The sequence below is a fragment of the Miscanthus floridulus genome, chromosome 6 (assembly GCF_019320115.1).
Source record: "Miscanthus floridulus cultivar M001 chromosome 6, ASM1932011v1, whole genome shotgun sequence".
NCBI classification, from domain to species: domain Eukaryota; kingdom Viridiplantae; phylum Streptophyta; class Magnoliopsida; order Poales; family Poaceae; genus Miscanthus; species Miscanthus floridulus.
This window is the reverse complement of record NC_089585.1, coordinates 120902932-120930719: the sequence shown is the minus strand read 5'-3', so window position 1 is coordinate 120930719 and position 27788 is coordinate 120902932. Positions and strand designations below refer to the sequence as shown.

General features: G+C 44.9%; 2 protein-coding genes and 1 pseudogene across 10 annotated transcripts; 1 reads left to right on the top strand and 2 right to left on the bottom strand.

The window, feature by feature from the left end:
* The first annotated feature begins 14102 nt into the window (after nt 1-14102).
* Nucleotides 14103-17064, top strand: LOC136456771 (uncharacterized; annotated as a pseudogene).
* Nucleotides 17065-17219: 155 nt separating this feature from the next.
* LOC136456769 (pentatricopeptide repeat-containing protein At5g39980, chloroplastic-like) lies at nt 17220-19507 on the bottom strand. Its single transcript, XM_066456742.1, has one exon. The coding sequence runs from the start codon at nt 19268-19270 to the stop codon at nt 17297-17299; it is 1974 nt and encodes a 657-aa protein (XP_066312839.1). The 5' UTR covers nt 19271-19507; the 3' UTR covers nt 17220-17296.
* A 278-nt stretch (nt 19508-19785) lies between these two features.
* On the bottom strand, nt 19786-25692 carry LOC136456768 (uncharacterized). Of its 9 annotated transcripts, XM_066456733.1 has the most exons (10): nt 25637-25692; nt 24557-25043; nt 23627-24232; nt 22581-22878; nt 22207-22486; nt 21833-21940; nt 21246-21524; nt 20847-20990; nt 20580-20692; nt 19786-20202 (listed from the first exon to the last, which is right to left on the bottom strand). In XM_066456733.1, exons 2-10 carry the CDS (start codon nt 24831-24833, stop codon nt 20028-20030), a joined length of 2280 nt encoding a protein of 759 aa, XP_066312830.1. In that variant the 5' UTR covers nt 24834-25043; nt 25637-25692; the 3' UTR covers nt 19786-20027. The 9 variants fall into 9 exon arrangements, with proteins under 9 accessions (XP_066312830.1, XP_066312832.1, XP_066312838.1 ...); XM_066456740.1 differs by lacking the exon at nt 25637-25692 and having other exon boundaries at nt 20088-20202; nt 20580-20708; nt 24557-25048; XM_066456737.1 differs by lacking the exon at nt 25637-25692 and having other exon boundaries at nt 20088-20202; nt 20580-20697; nt 24557-25048.
* Nucleotides 25693-27788: the final 2096 nt, after the last annotated feature.

Below are 27788 nucleotides of genomic sequence, written 5' to 3'. Positions count from 1 at the left end.
TAAACAATTTAATTGAATAGCGGAATATAAACATGTGATCAGAACTACAGCGGAAATAAATAGATATTCATGGCATGATGAAGTATTGGTATATAAGCTATGATAATAGATTATAAAGCTTTCATTTATAAAAACATTTGGTGAGAGTTGTAAATAAAAACTATGATCGCAGCGTTAAGAAAATCCTCTCTGAGCCCACCAGGAGGAATCCATACAAGAGTCAGCTCTAGCATCCACCTGCCACCTACAACATGGGGAATAAAACACTGAGTACTCAATTGTACTCAGCAAGACTTACCCAATAGGAGAAAAGAAAAGACTCTAAGGATATGCAAGGCTATCTGGCTTTTGGGTTTATTGCATTTGCAGGAAGCATTACTAAGCGTGCATCCTTATATTCAATTTTTATTAATAGCCATATTGGTTCATTAACTAATCATTCTATGTAAGCACCTGTGCTACTTTCAAGCAGGTTGTAAGCAATCAGATTTCCTTTTTTAGCTCCATCTTTCATCTTTTAGTTCTTACTACGATGCTAAACACGAGACAAGTTGTACTTGATTTCATAGCGATTCGTGAATCAATGCCCCCAGCTGGGTACCCTGAAAACACATGTCCCGCTTGTACCCCAGGCACAAGTAGGACCAACCCATCACTCTCCTATACTGGGTGTCCAGGTCCCCGTCCAAACTAGGACTCCAAGCCCCTACCCCTGAGTCCCGGACTCAGTATGGTGCAAGGACCTCCTCCACCAAAATAAAACCCTGATAGTCGGTCCAAAAAGAGCCAGATCCACGACAAGAGAGCAACAAGTCTTCCAAGCACCCATACCCAAGTATGTGCTCGGGATAACAAGTTTATGACTTGCCTAGATGCCTTATGCAACGCTTGGTCCTTAACCAACCAGACAAGGAAAGCAGCGTAACCAAGCCATGCCCGGTGTCCACGACGACACAACCTCTTACACCCACTAATACCCAAACCATATCCCTGTTCGGTCACCATTTTTCCTTTCCACTATTTTTATATTTTCCAGTGATAATGATCCAATAATATATTTCCTATCTCTCGCGAGTGACAGGCAATCACTCGACTTCTACCGAAGTCCTGAATCATAGCAATCTACATGATCCTGTCATACTAGTAAGACTTATAGGATAAGATATATATATGCAAGTGGGTTTCATTGAACTCCTTAAAACTTAATACACAAATATAATTTAAACTACAGAAAGTAGGGGTTATGCACCGGGGCTTGCCTGGGTAAGATATATTTAAAAGTTAGTATCTACATCCTTAGATCATCCACATCACCTGAATAGAAAGCCCATTGCATCATCTCCTTAAGAGAATACCATTACATCATCTTTGGATTCCCAATCATCCTTCGATCGATCCGTTGATCCATCACCGTACCTATATGATATGCATGCGATGCAATGCAAAGATGTAATTAATCAACTAAAATCGTGACTCATAAAATACGACATACGCCTCTCGAGTTAATAGGCTAATTCTAACGACAACCGTACATTAGGCTACCAATACATGTTGCCGAATAAAGCGTTATTTCCCCCATAATTATTTTAGTCATATAAACCAAGGTGTTTCTTTATTACATTCTATCGATTTAATCATTATTCGAAATAAGATATCATTATCTATTTAGCAACTAATTATTCTGGAGCTACAAAAATTATAGTGAGTACCTAATGTTGCTAGGAGCCTACTGTATAAATTTCAGATTCAACAATATTACCAATTTATCATGGAAGTTCCTACAAGTTTATATTTTGCAATATTAAGTATCCAAATTTAATTATATAGCTTCCAAGAATATTATCGAACTATGTGAACAAAATATACTAATAGGTAGATCCTAATTTTAGAGACTCAACGAAACTAGTTTTATAATTTTTGGACAACTACACAAATGTATATCGATTTTACAATTTTACCTTATAATCTAATTAGAAATGGCTCTACAAATCAACAAGGCCGGCGTCAATTACTTTGGCCCAACGGCGTGTAGACTTTTGGCTGGCCCAGCAGCGCGGACAGTGCGGCCCAGCGCTCGGTGAGGCGCTAGTGGCCTAGGCAGAGCGTGCGGCCTGCGGGCCAGCAATCCCCCTAAGCGGGCGCGTGACCCATGCGGGGCACGACGTGCGCGGCCCAGGCACAGCGGCAAGCGGCCCAAGTGGTGCGCCTCTGACGTCCTCATTCTCCTCCTTGTTCACTCCGTCGGATAGAAGCAAACAACAGGACAAGCAAACAAACATAATTAACTAATCACATAAATTCAAATGAGCTCCAAAAATCATAAAATTTATCTGAAAGATAGATATTGATTTTAGATAAATTTAGGAAGAAGAATCACTAGAGTCGGAGTACGGATGGAGGAGATATTAATTTACAAAGTGGGTTGTGAGGTTAAATAAACAAGTCATTTAGGAGAGAGACGCAAACACATGCTTTGCTCCTGGTGGGATCATGATTGGTTGTTGGAGAAGGAAATAACGAGGAGAGAGAATGAGGCAACCACGCAGGGACAAAACATAGGACGTCGTGTTCCATGCATCTGCCCACCATGGATGGCTACTGAAGCTCAAGAGCAGCTTGGTACAGACCAAGAGAGGAAGGGGCGCTGCTTGGGGGAGATAGAGGAGGTGCTGGGGAGGCTCACTGCGGAACCAATCGAGCTGCAATAGCTACACATGAGAGATTGACGAAGCAAGCTATGCTCTGTCGAAGGTAACCGAAGCGAGGATATGGGGCTAGCTCATGCATGCTGGAGCAGAGGAGGAAGTTGAATAGCAGCGAGCTCGCGTGGGGTAGCCGAGCGATGGGGCGGCCGCGGTGAGACGCGCTCGGTGGTGGCGGCTTGGCTGGGACGGCGGTGAGGCGCTGTGGCTGTGGAAGAGGAGGGCGATGCGAAGCTACGCGCGGGTGACAGTGGGGCGACCCAGTGCAGCGACAGCAGCGGTGGCCAAGCTCAGCCGCAGGACCAGCGCGGGTCGAGGAACTCGCACGTGGAAACAGGGCAACGTCGGACGAGCAGAAAATGAGGTCGTAGAGTTTGCGTTCGTGGGAAGACAGAAGGAGCCACGGTGGCCTAAGTGAGAGGGAGAGTGGCGTAGCTCAGTCCTCGGCTGTGGACGTGGTCAAGGCGTGCTGTGGACAGTGTGGCAGAACCTCCTAAATTATAGGACCCACATGTATTTGTCACTGTCCAACGACCTTTGACAACTATACATATGTTTCTGGTAACTTAAGAAGTCTGTCGGGTATCCTCGGGGAACCCCAAATCATCCACGATTTCTGAGCAGGATCACATTATAGAGTCATTGCAGTATTACAACATTTATTCAAATATATACATCAGAGTAAAATAACGGAAGTCTTATGATAACATAATTTACAAACTAGTTGTTTCAAACCTTACAAACTAAGTTCGATAATTATTACAAACCATAGTAGTAGTGGAGTGGCATAATTAACATAAACATAACACATAAAATAAGCATCCTGTCCAAGGATCACACATTCATTTATTGTCATCGACCTGAATAACAGTCATGCAGCAAGGTCCAAAATAGACCTGCTCATGAGGCTCACCTGCAACAAGGGTCAACGAATCCTGAGTACAAAAGTACTCAACAAGACTTAACCAAAATAAAAACTGAGAAGACTCAGGAATGTAGGCTTAGAGATTCAAGGTATGGCTTTAGCAATACTCAAAGTTCTTTTGCATAAAAGCTCTTTACAAAATTTTAGTATTTCAACATTTAAACTTCATAAGAACCATATATGAACCTACCACGATCCGTAATGAGATCATGAACTTCATATCAAACTCTTTCTCAAGTCCAGCTCAAATTTTAGTTATTAACTACGATGAGGAACAGTGAGTTGAGTCTCCATAACCGAGGAGCAACGACGATTCGAACCGATTAAACCCAGCTGAGGATTCCAGACCACACGACATATGCAGGTCCCCGACTTACATATATCAACCTACCCTCGGATCTTCTAAAACAAGAACAGGTCCACGCCACCCGAGAATACAGTACTCCACCAATCCAGCCCAACGCCATGTGGGTACATGCTATTCCTACCATCTCTCCACTTCCAGTGCGTGAGTAGCCATTCTCATAATAGAATAGCCGAGTTAAGGCTTACCGGAGTATGTGGTTAGTACTACAAAGTCTCATCTCATGCAATTCAACAACGGACGGACCTTAATCGACACAGGTGGAAAGAAGCCGCTCACAAGGCCTCCATGTCTTGTGGCTCTCACACACTGAGTCCGCCCGGTCTAGATTTATTACTTCTATGCTCAATCTCATGATAACATAAGTAACCAAAGATCCATTTAAAATTCTTAGGTGACAGGTAATCACCCGACAAAGCATGACTAAGCATATCTAGACATTTACGAATAAAATAGGTAATCAAGGTAGATATGGACAAACAAGGTTGGTGATGCACCAATTTGGTTTTCACTTGACTCCTAATCACAATGCAGTATAGAAAAGCAAAAGCGATAAAATTTGTAAAACACAAGGTAGGGTTAAATGCATCCGGGGCTTGCCTTCGTTGACGAAAAAGCTAGGTTCCTGTGATGTTCCACAAGTATCCGATCCGACCTCAACAGATGGATTAACCTCCTCCGCAACTTGATTAACTACCACGTGCTCACCTTTGTTCACTACATGTAGTAACAATGCTATGTTTAACATGATGCGGAATATGAAACATAATGCGTGATGATGGATGTAAAATTAACAATTCGAATACAACTTTCCTTCGCGGTACAGTTGCAAGTCAAACAAACTAAATCTTTTTCGTAACACATACATCAATTGCCAAGGATCATTACCAACTAATGATTCAAGGTCATCACTCAATCCAAAATTCAATCAAAACCTAAATCATTAAAGATTACTATTTGCTTTTATGAATTAATTATTTAATTCAAAATTATGAAATAAATCAACTTATTCCAATTGAGCTCAAATTTTTTGGAAATGTTCATCACGTGGTAACTAAGTGGCAAAACAATTTTCATAATTTTTTGATAATTAATTAAGCCTAGAAAAATCACGGAAACCCATTTATTAATTAAATGAGTAATTTTTATCATATTTAAAAAGAACTGTAAATCAATATTTCATATTTTTCCTAAATCATATTCATCACAGAGAGGTCACACAAAAATTTTCATAATTTTTGGAGCTCTAAATAAATCTACAAAAAATAACAAAAATAGACACTATTCATTCAATTCTGAAAAAAGGAAAAATCATTTTCAAACTGCCGAGTCACTGACATCGGGTCCCACTTGTCATCTTCAACCTCTAGCTTTGACCATGACGGCGACGGCGCTGACCGACGTTTCTCGCCGACGGTGAGACCAACAGCTACAGTGAAGACACCAACACAATCACCATGACTAGGCGCATCGATTGCAGACACTAGCTTAAGCGATTACAGCATGATTCAAGGCTGATGCCGGCCATGGTGGATGCGACAGCATGGCAGCGCTACGCTGGCAACAGGAGATAGGTAGCAGTCATACAAAGGGTCTAGGAAGCATCAGTAGCTCACCCCGAACGTGTTGAAGCAAAGAGCGAGACCGGAGAAGCAACGGTGACGCGGGTCAACGTCCACGGTGATCACGGTGAAGCAAAGCTCGTCGGTGGCGGTGTTCCGGTGATTGCAGTGGGAAAAACAACCAAGCAACAAGGGAGTAAGCACCACGGCATTGAGATGGAGCTGTAGGTACATAAAGCAAGGGCAACGGCTCACCGAAGGGTGCTGGCCACGACGGCGCAGCCACGACAGAGAAGTTACCGGCCGCGAGGAAGAAGGGTTCGCACCGTGGATTCCCGGTGAAATCAGGCGACCATAGTTGGATGGCTAGGCGCGCAAGGAGTAGGCAAAGCTATTGAGCGCTTTGCTGCAACGGTGGAGGCACTACAGCGACGGCGCGAGCTCGCCGGAGATGAGCAAGGGCGATAGGAAAAACAGAGCAACGAAAAGAAGGTCGACGACGGCGTCTGAGCTTTATAGAGCGGCCGAGAAAGCAAGGAGATGACACACAGCGGCCTTCCCCATGCCAGCGCGAAGCCAAGAGCGGGCATAGGCGCATCTAGAACCGAGCAGAAGGTCACCGGCGGTGGGGCAGTGGTCGTGACACTGTTCACCATATTTATAGAATTGCTATTCGTCTAAATTTCCAAATTACTCCCAAATTTGTATAACAACTCAAAAAATCTTCAAAAATAAAAGTTGCTCAAAATTCAAAGTTCTACAACTTTGCTTTTATAACCACCCCCTAATTCGGTCTATATTTTGAAATGAACTTTTGAATTCAAATAGGGGACATTTAACGAATTACGCATTTTCAAATTACTTCAAATTTTTTATAACAACTTTGAAAACTCCAAAAACAAACTTTGTATAGCTTGTCAAGTTCTACACTTTTGCTTTTAGGCTCAACCCCAAAATATGCTTAGATTTTGAAATGACTTTTCAGGGTAGGATTTAAATGCTAAAAATCAGGGTTTTCTTAGAAATTCAAATCCAAACCAAATTTTGAACTTGAGTCAAACAATACAATTCAACATATATCACATAAAGATAAACTTGTTTTAGTGTATTCATATCAAAATTTTCACTAAATGCCAAATGCTTTGCAATGCATATGATGACATGGCAGATTTTAGTATTTAAACACCCGAGGTGTTACAGACAGCGGGCGGGTTACGTCCGGCCAGGCGCTTAGCGCTGGCAAGGAGCGGGAAAAAGAGGAGCGACTATGGTGGATGGAAGCTGGAACGATGCCTCTGGTTAAAGCGAGCTAGGTTTGTGAGCACGAGGAGCAGAGGCAAGACAGACAAGACAAAGACACAGGACAAAGGCAGACATGTACAAGCTGAGATAGGCAAGGAGATGCGTGCGGGTTCGGCCAACTCCATCAATGCAGGGACAGCACGGCATGCAACAACAGCGTTGCAAAATGACAGGACAACGGAGGCAGTGGCTCCTCGGTGCAGTAAGGAACCTGCTCGTCTAGCGCTCATAAAGATTCAGACGCGACGCAAGAGAGAGAATGACACGGACGTAGGTAAACGGACATGTCATGGTGCAGAGCAATGCAGAGCCACGACACGAGACATGACGGTAATAAATGCCATGCAACGAGTACGCTGTACGTCAGAAAAATAAACAAAGCTACTACGCTCTCTCTCTCTCTCGTCAGTTCGTGTTTATCAAAATAAACTCATGAGTATATATATATCGTTCTATTTATTAATGACTTTTATTCTATTTATAAAAGTTGCTCGTCATGCTGAATCTTAAAGAACAAATCGTTCGATAGCATCATTATTGAACATTCCTAAATATTTCTACGCACAGCGTGATTTAACCTAAGTGTTTGTTTGAGTCCACAAAACTAAGTCATACAGTATTCGCTTATCACCTCAAGTACGTTTTAATTTAAAAACCTAAGAAACTTGTTTCAAAAATTTTTACTTAGGCCTAAATCGGGGTGCTAAACGAGCTCGTAACACTAGGGGTGTTATAATATGATGCTAAAAGATACTACTTGTAAGACTACATAAGTACTCATCTTGCCCTTGCAAATGTCCCCATGTGGTATTATGGATTTAAGCCTTACTTCCTACAAATTCTCCCTATTATATAAGCTAATCCATAATCCACTTTCCTCCCTTTCTTAGACCATTACTACAAATTAATGCTTGCTTTTGGTCCTCTAAATTCCCCCCTCTGGAATCAAACACCAAAAAGGATTCATCAGTCCGACAACACACTCAGCAAGTGGTCGGATGCTGGCGACAAACCGACCGGATGTAGGACAACAGTGTCCGATCAAGTACAGAGAGGTTCCAGAGCAGCGAACTTGCGACCAGACGTGTCTGATGGCAAGTGACCGGACGCTGGCAGCGTTCGATCAGTTGTTTGTGGCTCCAATGGTCGGGACGACCGGACGCATCCGATCAAGACGACTCCAGCGTCCAGTCAGTAGCAGAAAAGCGGGATTTTGTCCCCAATGGCTACTTTCTCAGTGGGGCTTATAAATATAACCCCAACTGGCCAAATGGTAAGAGTGGAGCTAAGGAAACATATCAAGGGTGTTGATACACCATTTTAGTGATCTTCACTTGCATAGTGCTTAGTGTTTTATTAGGTGATTAGCATAGGTGCTTTGCGAAGTGCTTAGGTTGATTAGACCATCGCTTATGCGCTTGCTCTAGGTTTAGGCTTACTGTTTAGTGAGGTTAGCATACCTCTTACCACTCGGTGCTTACACGCACCATTGTTGTACATCGGAGGGGCTTGTAATCTTGCGAGATCACACCAATCGTGTTTGTGGTGTAGCCGCCACTGTGTACCAGAGGGAACAAGGCCCGTGGCGTTTTGGCTAGAAGCTTGATAGTAAAGACGGCGGGGAGCATCCGGGAGAGGTTTGCCAAAAGGCACGTCAGAGACCCACTTACACGTGGGAAAGGCCCGAGGCTATCCACGGAGTTACGTGATCGGGAGCTTGGCCCTTGTGAGGGATTCCTTGCGAGGGGCTCCAACGAGGACTAGGGGAAAGCTTGCGTGCTTCTCGATACCTCGGTAAAAATACCAGAGTCATCGACGGAAGTTTGTATATCTCTACCTTGCTCTTTAGCTTTTGTATTTATATTGATTGCTTTACTCTTTTTGCGGTAGAGATAGCAACACACTAGCAAAACCATAGTTGCATATTTAGATAGTTTATCTTTTACATAGGTTTTGCTAAGGTTAGAAAAAGATGTCATAGTTTAGAAGTTAGAATTTTAAGTTGCCTAATTCAACCCCCCTCTTAGACGTCACGGTCCCTTTCAATTGGTATCAGAGCTAGTTGGCTCAATTTGGACCTTTGGCTTAACCGGCGTTGAGCCGATGCTATTTAGAGTGGTTGGAATGGATACCTTTAGGCCTCCGCACTTTGATGGCACTAACTTTCCATACTATAGAGCTAGAATGGCTTGCTACCCTGAGACGGTTGATTTGGAAGTTTGGAGAGTCACTCGTGACGGGATGAAACACATTAAGAATCTCGATAAACCCATGAAGAGTGATAAAAAGGAAATTTATTTCAATGCTAAAACAAAAAATTATTTGTTTGAATCTTTTAGCATAGATATGTTTAACCAAGTGTTCACTTTAAATACGGCACATGAAATTTGGTTAAAACTTCAAGAGCTCCATGACGGCACAAGTAATGTCCGTGAGCAAAAACATTGTCTAGCTAAACAAAATTATGATTCCTTCGAAATGAAAGATGATGAGCTTGTTCGTGATATGTATTCTTGTTTGAATCTAATTATCAATGAGCTCTATTCTATAGGATTAACAAAGCTAGATGATGCGAACATCATGAGGAAGATTATCTCCGTGCTATCATAAAAGAAATATGCAAGTATCATCACCATCCTTCACAATATGGAGGACTTGAGTACCATGACCTTGGCCATAGTCATTGGCAAGATAGTGACATTTAAAATATCACGTAAGTTGGGTCAAGAAGAAGCCTCTTCGTCAAGCAATGGCAAAGCTCTTGCATGTGGCAAGAAAAAGAAGATGAAAGGCAAGCAAGTTGAGACAAGCTCAAGCTCAAGCTCCTCAAGTGAAGATGAAGAAGAAGATGAGGATGATGATGATGATAAAGATTCAAGTGATGATGATCAATCTTCCTCCTCCACCTCTGACCTTGATGAAGAATCAATCAAACTTATCAACAAGGTGGAGAAAATGATCTAAAGGCTCAACGTCAAGGGTGTGCCCATCCAAATTCAAGATATCATCTTCACCAATCAAAGAAATAAGCAAAGAAAGAGAGGATGCTATGGATACAGCGAGATAGAGCATTTTATGGAAGTTTGTCCAAATAAGCCAACACCCAAGACAAAGAAGAAGGCATGCAAGAAATAAGCCCTCACATCAATAAGGACATAGAATGATTCTTCAAGTAAAGAAAAAGACCAGCACAAGAGGCAAGGGCGCAAGCACTCATCATCAAGCTCTTCTCATGTGTGCCTTATGGCATGAGGTAAAAAAAGCTCATCCTCTAGTAAGAGTGATAGTGATGATGAAATGCTTTTTTATGAAGAAATTGTGCAACAAAATTCAATTATGCTAAAGTTTGCACTAGTCAATATAAGAAGCTCGGAAAGATTAAAGAAAAGCTAGATAGTTCACAAGAAGCATACAAATCTTTGCTTGAACAATATAAAAACTGTGCTAATCTTAATGTTCAACTATCTACTAAAATTGAGTAACTTGAGGCTAGTGCAACAACAAATGCATGCACAATCAATGATGAGTAACTTGTAAAGAAAAATGAAAAATTAAAAGGAAAATTAGCTAGCTCACAAGATGCTTATAAAAGTTTGCTTGCTAATATGGAAATCATATGCAAACATTGTGATGAGCTAACTAATAAAGTTGCTAATCTTAAAGTCATTAGTATAACTCCCACTAAGGCATCTAAAAGAAAAAATTCTAACGCGTCTAAAAATGATGCATCTACTTCTTGTAATGATTTATGTTTAGATTCACCTTTGTGCAATCAAATTTGTATTGAGAAAGTTGTTGTAGATATATACACACAAGAGGTTGCAAAGGAGAATGAGCAACTCAAGCAAGAAGTAGCTGGCCTCACCGAGGACTTAACTCAAGTGAAAGGCAAGACGAAGCAAGCCCAACTTCATCAAGATAACATCGTCAAGAGAGTGAAGAAGCTTGATAAAGCGCAAACAGTGGTTTGCTACGTGTGCCACAAGGAAGGCCACAAGTCCGATGAGTGCAAGGTGAAGAATGAGGGAGGAGTAAAGAAGAAGGAGAAAAAGCAAACAAACAAGCTCTTCAACACCTACACCAATAACGTGGACAAGAAGGCCTCCACACCTTATCTCTTGAAGAAGAAGAAAAATGATAAGGTGGTGGCCATCAAGGTGAACAAGCAAGCCAATAATGGGGTCAAACGCTTTTGGATGCCAAAGAAAATTATTTTCATCATGAAGAGCACCAAGAAGGTTTGGATCCTAAAAGGGAAATGAGAAGTCCAATAGATTTTAGAAAATTTGAAGACTTGGCAAAGTATAGATGCATTTTATGGGGTGCATCATAATGGACAAAATCATTACTAAGTGGGTTAGTGAATACTATGAACCCAAATTCCCCTTTCCATGTTAGGTAACTAGATTCAATTTACTTCAATTGGTATTAGATTTAAATTTTCCTACAATAAGTATCTTTTGGCATCTAGTTACTCTTCATGCTTAGGTTTGCATTTTTATTCTTGTATATTTTGTCATGCATACACTAGGTATTTCATATAGTAGGCTTGCTCGGTTTCATTCTTATTTCTTGGAGCAATCCTACATGGTTTAAAAATTGTTTTGGAGCACGGCACATAGCATGTCCTTCAATTGTTCATCTAATATGTGTCAAAGTTCAAATTATAGATAATTTCTCCCGAATATCGCCTTCGAAAATGACTCTCACATTCATGTGATGTCATCTTTCAAGTGGTATTTTTTATTCTAAAATCAATATGCATGTTTCCTATAAATATTTCATACTTGTGTGCACAAATTTAGGAGAAGGTTACTCTACAAGTTGGATGTTTTGAGACTAACATCTTTTCAAGCTTATCATATGTGTAGTAGTCTCATTGCAAGAAAAATAGAGTCCCCGGAGTTAAGTATCATACTTCAAATATCCACCACCGATTACAAGTGGTAGAATGTGGTATTTCTAAACCAATATCATCATGTTGATTTTATTTTAATATTTATATGCTTTCTCCGAGCATTATATAGATTAAATTCCCTTGTGCAATACTTTGTCAATTATGCATATGCTTTGCCTTCTATCATATGTATGCATATATTTAGGGGGAGCTTAGTCTATATAATGTGAGAGTCAAATTTTACGATCTATTTCACTCTACACACAAAGGATCACAAAGTTTGACTCTCCCTTGTGATACTAATGTCTTGCTTGTGGTGTTGATCCTCGGATCATCATGTCGCCTTCGTCCAAGTCACGTTTTGCACCCTATTGAACTACAAAACAATCACTTGCTAATTCATTAGTTCAATTTGGTTGTGTTGGTCATCAAACACTAAAATACAAAGTAAATGGGCCTAGGGTCCATTTTTCTTACAGTTAAGTCGGTTAGATCTGAGAGATAACCGGAAACTAATAACAGATTACAGGAATCTTGTGATCATACGTATCCTAACAGATCTCGTAATATCTTCGGAATATCTTTCCGGTGTCTTACGAGAGGCGCCGAGCAGAGTCATGTCCCGTAAGGCCTCGTCTTATGGGCTAGGCCGCTCCTGGAGGCGTAGCTCATATAGTCTGCCGTGGGTATCCAGGGTCGTACTTTTTTTTAATACCAATCCTGAAGAGCTTTTGAACTGATCTAGGGCGTGACATCATTTTTTTTAGATAAAGAGGGCGTGACATCGTAATTCATAAACGGCTGTATTGTATCGGTCTGCTCTGCTCCAAGCCTCCAACTGCTTCCCGTCAGAGAACGTATACAAGCGGGGGCACGGGGCACGTCTAGTGGATGAGATGCATTTTTTAAGGCCAAATGAGAATTTAGGGAAGTTATCTTCTGCAACTACAAATCTACAATATCAGAGCAAAGCATCTTTGCCTCAAATTAAGCAATTCAGATTCTTCCAAGCAACTACCTCCATGAACACGTCTGTGCATGGCATGACTGATGACAATCGGTCTGTTCGCTGGTTGGTTTCTGGACTGATTTAGACTAGTTGATGCTGGTTTGTTGTGAGAGAAAAACACTATTGACGGGCTAGTTTGGGCTGACTGAAACCAACAAACGAACAGACTGAATATCATATGACAAATATCATGGACCATATAGTAATTTGATCGAGACTTGCCACGATGGTTACTCCTCGCAGAGAGGCATTTCTGTATTTTTTTCCCCTTCTACGAGAACACGTGGTGGTGGATATTCCTTGAACGATTGAACCCAGCTAGATGAGGATGAGGTCCTGTCTCTGTCTACCCTGCTTTTGGTTAGGTACCTGGGTGCCTCCGTGCCTGCCTCTTAACAAACCACTATTCAAGTAATATACTCCATCTGTAGGGAGTATTGAATATGAAGCATGGCCCACACTTGTTTTTTGTTGTTCTTGGAACACAAAGGGGATCAAAGGTCCTTTGGTATGATCACCAAGAAAAGAAATGCTGAGAAAAGAAATGCCTTTGGTTCAGAGCATGGCGTGTTTAGAGCAGGCCGGAACGAATATTGTGCTGTGACATCTATTTTTTTTTCTTTTTTTTTTGTACTTGTTTTGGTTGCAATGATCATTTCTCACACTTTACGTGTCATGTTCGTTTGGCTGATAAGCCATGGCTGAAAGTACTATTGGCTGATTTGTTGTGAGAGAAAAATATTGTTCGTTGACTGAAAATATACGGTTTATGGCCCCATTCGTGTGCCCTTAAATCCGGTTTGATCCGCTTCTTTTTTTCATTCAAAATAGTATTTTTCCCTCATAAATTACTTCAAATTCATCCAGATTCCTCTTAAATTCCTCCTAGCGAAGAGGGCAAGCCAAGCGAACGGACGATGGTTACAGAGATGATTTTTGAAGCAAGTACTCTGTAGTCTATATATTGCTATAATAATGACCGTGCTTAGGATTTGACTAAAAACCTTTCTATAGTCTGCAATTAGTCCAGCAAAGACAATGTCAATCCAGGCGGTTTGAAATTTAGCGTAGGACAAAAGGATACGATGGTACCCAAATCAAACAAACCCAGTTGAGTTCTACAACATACTGTATGAGCTGTACTAATGTGAGTCAACGTCACTGTACCGCCAATGATGTTTCCATCGCAGCAAAGAGAAATACGTAGAGAATTAACACAGACTGAACATCAAGCCAGTACTGAAATAGCGAAAGGCGGAAATGATAAAAAAGAGAGGAAATACTGAAACGTGCAAGAAAAACTGAAAACTGCCTGGTGCGCGTACGATAATTACCACTCGCGGCAAACTCGCTAGTCCAGCTGTACTATCCCTGACAGGTGGGGACGCCTGAATCTACACCTATCACTAATACCCTATTCCGCTAAGCTCACCCGCCCACAAAAAACACCACGTACCCGGGCGCGGGCGCGGAGACCGACCACCACCACCACCTCCTCCGGTTGCCTCCGGCCTCGCCTTCCCTCCATCCTCCTCCCCGTCTCCAGCCTCCCGGACCGGCAACCACGTGGCGCGACAGGTCGTCGCCGGTTTCCATGGCGGCGGCGGAGGTGTACTCGCCGACCGCGGCGGCGGCGGCGCAGCAGCAGCAGCGGGGGAAGGCGGCGTCGCAGGCGTGGCGGGCGGTGGTGGGGTGGATCGGCTTCCTCCTCCAGGTCCTGCTCCAGATACTCCGGGGCACGCCCTCCTGCGCCCAGCTCCTGTCCTTCGTCGGCTTCCGCTACCCGCTCCTCTCCAGGGACCGCGGCCTCGGAGCCATCGCCGGAGGTGGCCTTCATGCCGCTCCGCTCCGAGATCCCAGCTGACGCGGCGCCTGCCCCGACACCTGCGCCTGAGCCCCTGGGCCGCCTCACGGTACGAAGATTCGTTTTTTTTAATTCGATTCGGTGGAGCTTTTGATGTCAGGGGTGGGGGAAAATGGCGCCTTTGTGGTGTATATGGTTTTCAATCAAATAGTACAGTGGACTTGGGACGGTAGGAATTGCATGTTGATCAAATTGGATGATGCTTCGGTAGTTGGGGGTGATTGGGATTAGGTGAAGTGGCTGATTTAAGGTTAATCGAGGTTTGGTGGCTTAGTTCAGGTAGTTCAGTTGATTTTTGTTTGTAGAGTATATTTCGACTGTGTAGCAGGCCTTCCGCCCTTCCCTGAGGATTGTGTGTTATAAGTTGTCATCATGAGTTATTAGTATGGGCAATTAACTGCGCTGCAATTGCAAAAGAAGGGTTTGCTTGTTTTAGTAGTACAGACTTACGATTGCATTATCTCCTCTCTGAACTGGTGGCAATATGTTTCCAGTGATCTTCTAGTGAAGCTGTGGGAAATAGTTCCAGGATACTGGTTTCCTGTCATTGTGTGTAGGTGACTAGATAACCTGCCATCATTGTTGAACATCTTGATTGTAGCTGGATTATGACATAGTATCTTATCAGCTGATTATAGATGATCCATTACATGGGCTGTTATACTGCAAGGTATGCTCATAGTTGGATTTCTAATAGTTTGGATCGGCAAAGAAGCTTATAGCTTCACATAAATGGAGTCAAAACTGAAAACTGGAAGTTATATTGTTGCTAAGCATTACTACTTAATTGCCTTGAAATGAAGTCACCTTGAACATTTTCTCTTGTGTTTACCCATCGAATATTCTGACAACATTACGGCTGTCTGTTCAGGTAGTGCTTGACTTGGATGAGACTTTAGTTTCTGCATATGAATCATCTAGTCTTCCTGCTATTGTGCGCACAGAAGCTGTTGAAGCAGGATTACATTGCTTTGATATGGAATGTATATCGTCTGATAAGGTACCAAACTTGTATCTTTGCTATGTCACTTTGTTTGTAATAATTTGAATCACGACTGATAAATGAGCTTTTGCTTTTGTAAACTTTAAAGGATGTTGAAGGAAAACAGAAGGTGAATCATGTGACTGTTTTTGAGCGCCCTGGTTTGCATGAGTTCTTGCAGAAAACTAGTGAATTTGCAGATCTTATTCTTTTTACAGCAGGTTTAGAAGGTATGTTTGCTGCTGTTATTTTTCACAACCTAGGAGCCCAATCAATTTTCACGCATTTCCTCACTTAACCTATCCATGCTTCTCCTCAGGTTATGCTAGACCTTTAGTTGACCGAATAGATGTTCACAATAGATTCAGACTTCGTCTCTATCGCCCATCAACTGTTACCACGTAAGTTATATTACCTTCTCTATACAAATCATGTTGTACCACAGCAATCAATAATGATGTTCATATTGTACACATGGAATGCTCATGGTGTTTAGATTTTAGCGTTCATTTTATCTTCTTTACCAAGTATTTCTCAGAGTATCAGCACTCCAGAACTTCTACAATATATTCAATGTGCATTTTTATTGGGTGTCTTGATCTATCATCGTTGCCTGTGTACAACTATGGATGTTTCCTTTAGCATGCATGTTTATGCTGATTCACCGAGTTATTCAATCGTAATACACTTGTTTCTTGATGTTTTTCTCTTCCTGCCTGACCGATTCACACCATACTTGTTTGCCAATTTTCTGATATGAATGGGTTGCATAATTGCAGGGAGTACAGAGAACATGTGAAAGATCTTTCTTGCGTGTCAAAAGATTTTGGCAGGATTGTCATTGTCGACAACAATCCGTTCAGTTTCATTCTTCAGCCTTTGAATGGAATACCTTGTGTTCCATTTTCAGCTGGACAACATTCTGATGACCAGGTAACTGACGATGAGCACCAAGTTTTGCATGGCCTGAACTTCTAGCCTAAAAAATCGCACTGATTTTTTCTTGATTTAACATTTCAGCTCATGACAGTTATATTTCCACTCCTGAAGCATCTTTCCCTCCAGAAAGATGTCAGACCTGTATTGCATGAAAGGTTTCATATGCCAGAATGGTTCCAAAAGCATGGGATCCCCCAAACAAATCAGGCTGTGTAAGTTTTGCTACCGCACAATGGAATTGTTTTGATGAAGGCCTGAAGTGCCTACTATGCGATAAGCCCCTTAAGGGAGAGCACCTGTACATTATCATCAATATTTATTTAGGGTTCTGATAAAACCGAGTCACTGTTCATATGGAGTTGTCACATCCGAAGATAAGAAAAATGTAATCTAGCATGACTTCAGATTTGTATTTGTGTAGTGGAGCATTTTATATCAATTAACTGTTGTATATCAGCTTCTGTTGTAAAATTTGGATGTTCACAGTTATGATAGTCTAATGAATAGTTCATAGCTCATCGATGTCAAGTTTACACCTGGAGAACCAATGTCCATTAACGTATTCATTATGAATCTAACAATCCGGTATGTAATAATCATTAATATTAGCAGTAAGCACAATAATTGGCACAGATAGCATGTTTGAACCTTACTCACCAATGGCAACAACCATAAGTCAGTGGTCTTTGTTATTTTATCTGAAACATTGTCGCCAGATTCGCTGAACAAGTTACTGGAACATGGAGCCTTTTATCTGACTTTCTGGACATCGAATTCGTTGGAACTTCTTATCTGGCTTATAATCTGGGATGCCTTATCAATCTTGTATGCTCTCTCATAGACGCCGGCAGCCACAAGATAAAGCTCCCTCTTGTCGATGCTTGGGTCATGGCTTAGCTCGCCAACCAGCAGTTCCAGCGCCTCGAAGTCCTGATGAGCACCAAGGAGGCTAATCATCTGAAAGTGCACCCGGTCTGAGAACACACAGCCTTCCTCCCTCATCGCCTGGTACAGCGCCGCGGCCTTGTCGAAATCCTTCAGCTTGCCATAAGCATTCATCGCGGTGGCAATCGTCTCCGAGTCTGGTAACTGGCCCAATTTCCTCATTTCATCAAACACCTCGATCACATTCCGGTGTCTTCGGTTCTTCGCGTACAAGTCCATCATTGCTCTGTGCACCGATGAGTCCTTGATCTCGCCGGTGTTGGCCGCACGACGGAACAACCATGTGGCCTCTTCCAGACGACCGGCACTCGCCAAGATTTTGATGGCTGTCTCCTTGGGGATGCCCTCTGGGTCTTTCAGATCGCGCAACAAACGCTTGGCCTGTGAGACAAGCCCGGCACGCTCATACCCCACTACCATTGTCTGGTACAGCACTGGGTCGATCTCCGTGCCAGCTTCCCTCAGCTTCTCAAACAGCTTGGCAGCGCGGTCGAGCTTCCCTGCTTTCACCCAGATGGACAAGATAGTGGAGTAAGTGATGGCATCGGGCTGGACACCAATGGCCTGCATGTCCTGCACCAACCTCCCGGCTTTCTCGCCCTCCAGCGACTTGCCGTAGATGGCAATCACGGTGTTGTACGTCACCACGTTCGGTTTGACGCCGCTACCAGCGCCACCATTGCCATCGGAAGCGCTGCGCATGAGGTCGAACAGGTGAACCGCCTCGCCGAACAGCCCGGCATCGCCGTACACACGGAGCATGGTGTTGTAGGTCACCACGCTTGGCGGCACGCCTGCCCTGCGCATGGACCAGAACAGCCGGTCCGCCTCGCGCGCGAGGTCCAGCTGCCCGTACGCGTTGAGGATGATGTTGAACACCGAGAGGTCCGGCTTGACGCGCGCCACGGCGCGCATGTGCGAGAACAGCGACACGGCCGCGAGGTGCCGCCCCCTTCGCGCCAGCGCGGAGAGGATGGGGGAGTAGGTCTGCGCGTCGGGCGCGACGCCGTGGGCCGGCATGTCGTGGAGCAGCAGCCATTTGGCGTCGCGGATAAGGTCGGACTTGCAGTAGGCGGCGACGGCGGCGTTGTACGCCTTGAGGTCGGGCCTGATCCCCGCGGCGCGCAGCCGGGAGAAGAGCGTCAGCGCCTTGGGCGCGTCGCCACCGCGGAGGGCGAGGTGGATGAGGTTGGAGAAGAGGATAAGGTCCGGAGCCACGGCGTCATCCTCCATGAGCGGCAGGAAGGTGAGCGCGTGGTCGAGGTGGCCCGCGCGGGTGAGCGCGGCGAGGAGGGTGGAATACGAGAACGCGTCGGGGGTCACGCCCCTCTCCCGCATCTCGAGGAGGAGGCCGGAGGCGAGGCGGAGCTCGCCAGCGCGGCAGGCAGAGCGGAGGAGTAGGTTATAGGGGATGAGGAGCTCGGGGGCGGGGAGGTCCGGCGCGAGGAGGTCGAGCAGCGCGACGGCGCGGCGCGGGTCGGTGAGGCGGGAGAGGAGCGCACCGAGGAGGCGCGCGGAGACGGGTCGGTGCGGGGCGAGCACGGCGGCCAGGTCGGGAGCCTTCCGCGCGGCGGAGAGCGCGGTCACGAGGGCGGGGACGTCGATCGTACGGTTCTCGTGCTGCCGTTGTTGGAGCTCGGCGGCGGACTTGTGGCGCTGGTGGAGGGGGTGAGAGGTGGGCAGGTTGGGGTTCAGCCAGACGGATTTCGCGGCGGGGACCCTGCGGTGAGAAGGGGATGGGAGCGCCGTGGCCGCGGCCGCGGCTGTAGTGGGCGGCATTGGGTGTCGGCGTGTGGCCGCGTGGGAGCGGGAGTGGCAGTGCCGCGGCAGGGGAAGGGAGAGAATGAGAGATGGATAGGAGATTTTTGCCGTTGGTGTCGACGTCACGCTCACGCCAGGAAAGCGCCAAAGGCTGCGGCATCCGAGCAGTGTGCGCTGTCCCTTGGTCCATTGGGCTTTGCATCGGCCGGCTGGCGGCTGCGCCTGTGCGAGCTGGATGTTTGCTGCGCCTGCGCGAGCTGGATGTTTTTGCTCAGGAAGTCAGGAGTCAGGAGTCAGGACGCAGGAATTCACAGAGCAGTCACAAACTCACACGGCACATTGTCAAAAAATCTGAACCATCTTATTTATTTTACTATTAATTATATTACCTCAGAAAATAGGATATGACGATCTGCCATCACCGCTGGTCCCATTCTTGTTTCTTCAATAAGAATAAGTGAATAACCTACAATCAAATCAAATAGCATCGTGATATTGGACACATCACATATCAAAGATAGAGCCAACAATGATGAAACATTGAACAATATTTTCTCATGTTATCATTAACGGATCAGACAGAGTACAAGAGTGGGCTTTCAACTGTACAGATACACCGCGGAAAATTTTCTGATATTTACATACACTCATGAATCACTCACAGATCAGGGGTTCACACCAAGAATTACCCTGAAGACACAAAAAAGAAGAATTCTGTACCCACAAAACGAGGGCTCTTCTACAAATGAAGGAAAAGAGTAACGATTCACGTTAATTAAGAGAAACTCCAAGAAAATAAAAAAAAATCAATGACTTTATGAGGGCTCCAAATTAGGAGAAACTCATCCTTATATGTGAAGAAAGCACCAGATGACTTCTCATTAGTACGCAAAAGAAAGCCATGGATGCTGTAGTGCTTCCTCAGCTGTAGGTCTCTTCCTGGGGTTAATCTGCAGCAGATAAGACAGAAAATCGACAAATTCTGAATCAGGACATTGCAAGTGCCGTCGCAAGGAGGATTTCTCTGGGATCAGATACTCTAGCTGATCTGTCTCCTGGATATAAATGAGGCAAAGAAGGGAATTGTTAGGGTTTGCTGTTCTATGACCAACAGTACAGATATGTGCATAGTGAAACTCAAATTAAAAGGAAAAACTTAGGTCTTCTCGATTCGAACAAATAAACTTACAATGCTATAAAGTTATGTCTTTAATGTATCAAGTGAGCAAGAAGACGTATAAATATAATTCTGTAGCGTATTCAAATTTAATTAAATCTGTTTAAGGTGCAATGAAGGGCGGGCCTGGTGCAAGCGGTAGAGTCTTACCGCCTGTGACCGGAAGGTCCCGGGTTCGAGTCACGGTCTCCTCGCATTGCACAGGCGAGGGTAAGGCTTGCCACTGACACCCTTCCCCAGACCCCGCACAGAGCGGGAGCTCTCTGCACTGGGTACGCCCTTTGTTTAAGGTGCAATGAAAATTATGAAGGCGAAGGAAACAACAGAAGCAGCTCGTGCAATATAGATTTTGTGATTAAAGGATACTCATTTAGCGTTACCATAGGCAGGTGAGCAAGTATGAAAAAAGAATCTTACCTCATTCTTGGTAAAAAGGTCATAATCATCAGTGAAATACTTCTGTGTCTCCTGTCCCAATTCTAGCATTTCCATGTCAATTGGGCCGATTATCCCAATCATTTGAGCAAGCATCATGGGCACAGGCTCGTTAGGAAATAATACCTGTTACATGTAAAGGACAGAAGCTATAGTTCCAAGGAAAAGAAGCACCTAAACACCTAATTCCTCAACTCTCCAGCTCACATGTGCTTACAACATTAATAAAAAAGATTATTTTCTATTTCTGGTTGGAGTTATATGTTGGTATTGCATTCATACAAGAAAAGAGGCCTCAAAATTTTGCCAAAACAATACTAAGACCAGTTTGTTGCAATCCTACAAGCTGCCAAGCATTTACAGTAAATAAAACATACTTACTTCACCAGTGTACAGTTCAGAAAGGATGCAACCAAGAGACCAAATGTCAATCCTCTGATCATAAGGTAGGCCCAGAATGACCTCAGGAGCTCGATAAGAGCGTGATTGGACATAGAGGCATAAGTTGTCTGTCAAGAAGCAACTACTTCCCAGATCAATGACTTTAATTTCACATCTACTGTAGCTCTTGATAAGAATATTTTCTGGCTTTAGGTCACAATGAATGACCCTCAAACGGTGTAAGTAAACCAAGGCCTCTAAACATTGCCGAGCTATAACCTACAACAAAGGCAAACTTTCAAATTGCTAGAACTTTGTAACTTTCTGAATGAAACTTAATAACACTCATAACTTAAAAGAGTTAGTCAAATTGCCAAGGCAACCTTTTCAGGGTATCAAATATGTTTGCTCAGTTACAGTCCAATGGTCAAACAACTGTGTTTAAATGCGAAGCATGTTGGAAAATTTTCGTCTAGGGGCTGACTACAGGGTGAAATGTGAATGCTCATTATATACAAGTGTGATCTCATTATAAGTAGCAGTCATGGTCTCATGGAGTACATCTCAGTGAAGGATGGAGAACATACCTGTATCCTAGGCAAAGTAAAATACACCTCACCACCAGATTCCTGATTATATTTCTGAAACTCATATAGGTTTGCTCGCAGTAGTTCAGTGACAATAAAAAGGTGTTCCTGCCAATATTTGCTCGCTATCAGCACCATGCAAGGTCATGAGAATTGAAAAATCCCACTAAAATCTGCCACCGTACATGTATGAAGCAATTAAAGCACACTGGTATAATATTTCAGTTGATCCTTTTTTAAGATAATTGCAATATTGCTCAAGAACTAGTCACCTGGACTATGTCCTTTGAGATGCCTTCCTAGGAAGTTAGGATCCAAACAAGTTGAATCAAAGGGGGTAACTTAGCCAGTAGTCTCTCTTATGAGGCATATACCTGATGGTAGAAGTAGTCATAGAGGCGCAATACATGGTGCTCGTCTAGTGGATCATATTTGTTCACGAACTTCAGAAGTTTTATCTCATCCAAGCTCTGGTCGAAGAAATCCTTATCGTTTTTAATTATTTTAAGGCAAACATCCATTCCTGTCTGAAGATCATGTGCTTGCACAACCTTGCTGAATGCAGCCGAGCCTAGATATTCAGTGATATAATACCTTCCAGCAACAACTGAATTTAAGACAATGGGGAAATCTTTGTTTTCTTCAAAGCCAGTCCTGCAGTGGATGCCTATATTATGTAAGTACGAAAATGGATCAACCAACATACAATTTAACAAAGAGAATTCAAAGTAAAAAAGAGAATGTGAACCTGTTCTTGCGGTGGATAATTCTCAATTCAAATACCTCATATTCTCGGTGAAAATCAGAGAGAGCAAGATCAATATTTGTCTCGGCATCTTCCTCAGCTTTAAGAGCAGTAGAATGTTGAACATCTGCATTTAATAATCCAACATTTTGAAACTCATATGCTTCATCAGGATTACCACTTTCAGGGAATGGCTGTATCCGATGACCTTTCGGATATTCTTTATCAATGCTGCTTTTAAGATTTTTGTCACAGCTGCCATTGAGCTCGCCATTGTCCGTGAAATCATGTACACCGTGATCTATGAAATACATGAAGAGAATTAGACCAGCACATAAGCAAAAAAATAGCCTCTAACAAGGACCAGGACAAATGGACAACTGATACTAAATTACTCACAAATATAAAGATGGACTAACATTATTTTAATACGATTGATCAAATAGTAGGTTGGACCTGGCTACATTTCAAATAGCTAAATACGTTAAAACCAAGACCATCATATTTGAAATGTGTGTTTTAAAGATCCTGATTGTATATAGCAATTGTTTAACCAAAGTTAGGTTCTTAAACGCAGAACATCATTTACCAGCATAGACAAACTCTGCTTCTTTAGAATTTCCAGAGATAATCCTTGAGAAACATAATCATAAAATGGTAACCATACTGAGAAACAGTAGATATTATATAAAAATGTTACTAGCGTCTAGTATAACATTTCCCCCCTCCATTTATTAAACTACACATCAACCAAATTGCAACAGAGATTTAGCTTTCACAAGGCAACTCCACAGAATCTAACTTCTTCATTGTTATCATTTATTCCCCTTTTCCACCTACATTAAATTCAATAAATAAATTCACATTATCTTTGGCCATAAAGTGGGTTATAATGGACAAACTATATACTGTGCTGCTACCAAAATTCAGCAGGACCCCCACCCACCCACACACACACACACACAAACAAACAAACAAATAAATAAATAAATAAGGAGTGCTACTAGGTGGAGAGATGAACTCCACTGAAAGGCTCGAGAAGTACTTACTCGCAACAGCACCAGTATCAAATGAACTGAGCATTTGAAGCTCCTTCTCCACAACACTCAGCTCTGAATCATCATCTCCTCGTCTAGGATCCCTCGGCATACCGCATTCAAACATAATACCTCCACTCTGCTTCAATTGAAACCCATCCTGCGCACAATCATCCAGTATCTCTGTCTGGTCATCCATGATTTGGTATCTCCCATACACAGTGGAGCTTGAGCTCCTGGCCACATCAAGCCCGTCATTCTTGAGTCCCCCTCCACAGCAACCGCAGAGTGGTGATGAGCATGTGTACACCTCAGCGCAACCTTCACATCGGTCACCACCGATGTGTTCATGACGGTGGTTATGGCCTGCACCAAGCTTGCCTAGTTCTACCTGCTCCGAGCCATCGTGAGCATCCATTACAAACTTGTCCTCCTCTTTGCCTTCGTCATCCTCATCGTCCAGCTTGCTAGGGAAGAGGTGATCGTCGTAGAGCCAGTCCTCTTGGAAGAAGAGGTCGGTGGTGTCATACTGGCGCGCTGTACCAAACTCCATCTCCGATGAAGAGGCGTCCGACTGCGAATGCCGCGGCGACCACAGCCCATACGGATTCAACAGCCCTATAATCGGCAAAACAATAAGGGGTTTTCGTTCAGAATTGGTCAAATGTGCAGAAATTCGGCGCTAGACACTGAACCAAGCGCAGAGACTGAAATTAAAGTGGCGGAGAGGTTTAACAACTCTCCTACGAAATCGAAGATCGTTTATGTTATACAGTTCATAGCCACAGAAAAAATACACGCGCTAATCCAACCATCAGCGCCGAATTGGCCCCGAAGCCGCGGAAATATCGGCGCACAGATCGAGATTGTGTGATACGCCCACGGAAAGCAAGGAGAAGAGGGTTTAAAGCTAGCGACAAAAATGCCTCGTGCCTTGGGTACCTGAGGGCGTGGAGCGCATGCTGACGAAAGCTGATGAGGACGCCGAGCCGGAGCTGGAACCGGGGCTCGCTGGCGCCGGCGTGCCAGAGCCAGCGCCAGCACCGGCGGCGGAGGCGGGCATCCGGAGCGGCGGGAGATGGGGATCTAATGCGGCGTCGTGAGTTTCGTCCCCGGCGGCGGTGCGTGCAAGGACGTCGTCACGGAGCGCGGAGGCCGCGCCGGCGAAGCCGTGGTCGGTGAGGAATGCCATGACCTGGTCCAGCCCCGGCGTCGCCATGCGCCGGCGCAAAGGCGCGCGGTTGGTGGGTGCTGCTCTCGGTCTCGGTCTTCTCGCTCAAGCGCTTGGCTCGCGGCGCGGTGATGTAAGCGGTTGCGTCGCCATTGGGGTGAACTTGGAAGCGAAGCGAAGCGAGAGGAGTCTTCGTCGAGTGAGAGAGGACCGGGCGAGACGGACGAGGCAGGCAGGCAGCGAAGTCGGAGGAAAGAGCTAGGACCTTGTTTAGATTGCAAGAGCTAGGGGGTGTTTGTTTTTCTGGACTAATTTTTAGTTCATGTCATATTAAATATTCGGATGCTATTTAGGAAAACTAAATATGAGTTAATTATAAAACTAATTACACAAATAGAGACTAATTTACGAGACGAATTTATTAAGCCTAATTAATCTGACATTAGCACATATTTACTGTTGCACAACATTGTCAAATCATAGACTAATTAGGCTTAAAAAATTCGTCTCACAAATTAGCCACAATCTGTGCAATTAGTTATTTTTTTCGTCTATATTTAATACTTCATGCATGTGTTTAAACATTCGATAGGACGGGGACTAAAATTTTCCTGTAGGAACCAAACACCCCCTTAGAAAAATTTGGCACTATAGCACTTTCGTTTGTATTTGATAATTATTGTCCGATCATGGACTAACTAGGCTCAAAAAATTCGTCTCGTAATTTACAATCAAACTGTGTAATTAGTTATTTTTTATCTATATTTACTGCTGTATGCATATGTCCCTAGATTCGATGTAATGGAGAGATGGTGAAAAAACTTAGAACTTTGAAGCAATTTAAACAAGACCTAGGATTGTAGAGAGAGGCGCACGGATCGCAGCTGCTGCGCGTCTGCATAAAAAGGTTGCTGCAGTTGCGTTTCTACACGGCGGTTGGCATATGGGACTTTTACATTTTTACCATTATTAAGATTGACACTCATCCAATTATCACTTTTAATTTGACATTTACATTTTACCACATGAGAGAAGTTTGGGTTCTTAATTTACCGCATTTGCGCATGTGGCACGCCAAGTCAGCCCGACACGTTGGCGCCCAGTCAGTATAGGCACGCAAAATGTCCTGGCTGCCCCTAACCTGTTCCTCTCTCTCCATCTCTGACAACCGGGTCCTGCAGCTCCCTCACTGCTTAGGTGGGCCCTACTCATCAGCTTTGTCTTCCACCTCCGGCAACTGGGTCCTCGCGCGGAGTAGCTGCTCCCCATGCGAGCTCCTCGGCGGGTGAGCCACCACCTCGGTCTCCCTCTCCGCGCGCTCGCGAGGCCGCACGTGTGCCGACGAGGCCGCGACGGAGTTGCTCGCACGCGTGCCCGCAAGCCCGCGGCGAGCTGCTGCTGCTCGCACGTGTGCCGACTAGGCCGCGGGGGAGCTACTCGCGCCCGCGTCGACGAGGCAGCGGCGGAGCTCCTCGCGCCGCGCCAGCGAGGCAGCGGTAGAGCTGCAGCTCGCGCGCCTCCTCCTCGGCTTCCTCACGTCGTGCTGCTCCGAGCTCCGTCCGACCGTCCCCCACGTGGCTGGCGGCGGCGGCGCTAGTGGCCCTGGCCGTGGGTGAGGTCGGCGTTGGCGGCGCGGCTGTCCCTGGCCGCGGGCGAGCTCAGCCCCGGCAAGCGCGGCTGGCCATGGCCGCAGGCGAGCTTGTCCACCTCTACTGCTTCATGTTCCTTCACCGTGGACGGTGCTCGTCTGGGAGAGGCGCGTGCGTGCCGGTCGACGGGAGCTCGCCGCGGTTGGCTGCCCAGTGCCACCGTGCTCGCTCGCGGCCAACGCCCGCGGAGCTTCTTCGTGTGCTCCCATCCAGTTGCCGGAGGTGGAAGACAAAGCTGACGAGTAGGGCCCACCTGACAGTGAGAGGGAGCTGCAGGACCCGGTTGTCAGAGATGGAGAGAGAGGAGCAGGTCAGGGGCAGCAAGGACATTTCGCGTGCCTATGCTGACTGGGCGCCAACGTGTCGGGCTGGCGTGGCGTGCCACATGCGCAATGTGGTAAATTAAGAACTCAAACTTCTCTCATGAGATAAAATTATAAGTACCAAACTAAGAGTGATAATCGGATGAGCGCCAATTTTAATAATGGAAAAAATATAAAAGCCCCGCCACGTGTAGACATGCAGTACAGTGTAGTTAAGCCCATCATATTCTGTCACCCCGGCGACACCTGTTTGCTTGATGACCAATTTTGCCATTATTAAGCCCGGTTTATTTAAGGTTTGGTTTCGCGGCTTGAATGTTTCAAAAAATGGAGTATATTTAGTAGAACAAGCTAATTATACAACGCGTTTGGCTTTGACAATTGACATGCAGTAGGTTCAAATCAGATTTTGTTGCAGATAGTCGCAAACATGGCAAACGTACCATGCTACTAAAATCTATCTTTGACAATCGCAGATAGTTCAATTCAACGATGTTTTGTGATCACAGGTTGGTCTTTTCCCTGCGTGGCTGTTGCCAAATGCCAATCACCAATTTCCAAATCCGTCGATATAAACGCGGTGGGGTTACTCATATATAGAGTACTTTTGTTTTTCAACTTTTCAACGAGGGAAAAAGCGAGAGGAGTCCGCGTGGAGCCCCTGCCCTGCCCCCTAGCGGCGGAGCGACGGGGTCCCTGTTCCAACGTCCAAATGGGCCTGCAGGAAAAGCCAACTGACGTGGAGGGGCCGCGCGCGCGGACGCCACCCGGCGGGCCTAGCAGGCCCCAGCTCCTCCCTCGCAATTCGCAACACCATCCCCGCTGCCGCGCCGGTGGGGCGATCGCGCGGTGGGTGGTGGTCGGGCGCAGTCCACTGTCCACCCCACCGCTCCCCGCCTCCCCGCACCCAAACCCACCGCTCGGCGTCGGCGGCACCACGGGCACCCCCGCCCCCACCCAACGCAACTTTTCCAGGCCTTTTCACTGTTCCCGCCCGGGATCCCCAAATTACTAACCGGCGGCCTCACCGC